This window comes from Bison bison, unplaced genomic scaffold (genome assembly GCF_000754665.1).
Source record: "Bison bison bison isolate TAMUID 2011002044 unplaced genomic scaffold, Bison_UMD1.0 scf7180017864495, whole genome shotgun sequence".
Classification (NCBI taxonomy): domain Eukaryota; kingdom Metazoa; phylum Chordata; class Mammalia; order Artiodactyla; family Bovidae; genus Bison; species Bison bison.
In genome coordinates, this window is record NW_011495054.1 from 4,628,031 (window position 1) to 4,628,308 (window position 278).

General features: G+C 66.2%; 1 protein-coding gene across 1 annotated transcript in view; it reads left to right on the plus strand.

Moving 5' to 3' along the window:
* Window positions 1-278, plus strand: part of CCDC42B (coiled-coil domain containing 42B) — a 9,915-nt gene that overhangs the window by 5,550 nt on the left and 4,087 nt on the right. Inside the window, exon 5 of the mRNA XM_010828568.1 lies at window positions 173-274. Within this exon, the coding sequence (XP_010826870.1) occupies window positions 173-274 (102 nt within the window). The remainder of the gene's footprint in view (window positions 1-172; window positions 275-278) is intronic.

The window sequence follows — 278 nt, forward strand, 5'->3', positions numbered from 1 at the left end:
CCAGGAATCGAAACGGGGTGGGGAGGGGCGGGAGCAACTTAACTCTTAGGGCGCAGGGATGTGTGATGCCCTCATTTCACAGCTGGGCTAAGGAGCAGCGGGGTTTGAGCGTGGGGAGGGGAGGTGAGGGGGCCGCAGGCGCTGTGAGTACCCACTCCCGACCTCATCCCAGTTCCAAGAGGTCCCCGAACTGGTGGCGCGCTTCGACGGGTTGGCGGACATGCAGGCAGCACTGAGGCTCACGGAGCGCCAGCGGCTCGCGGAGCTGGAGGAGGCGC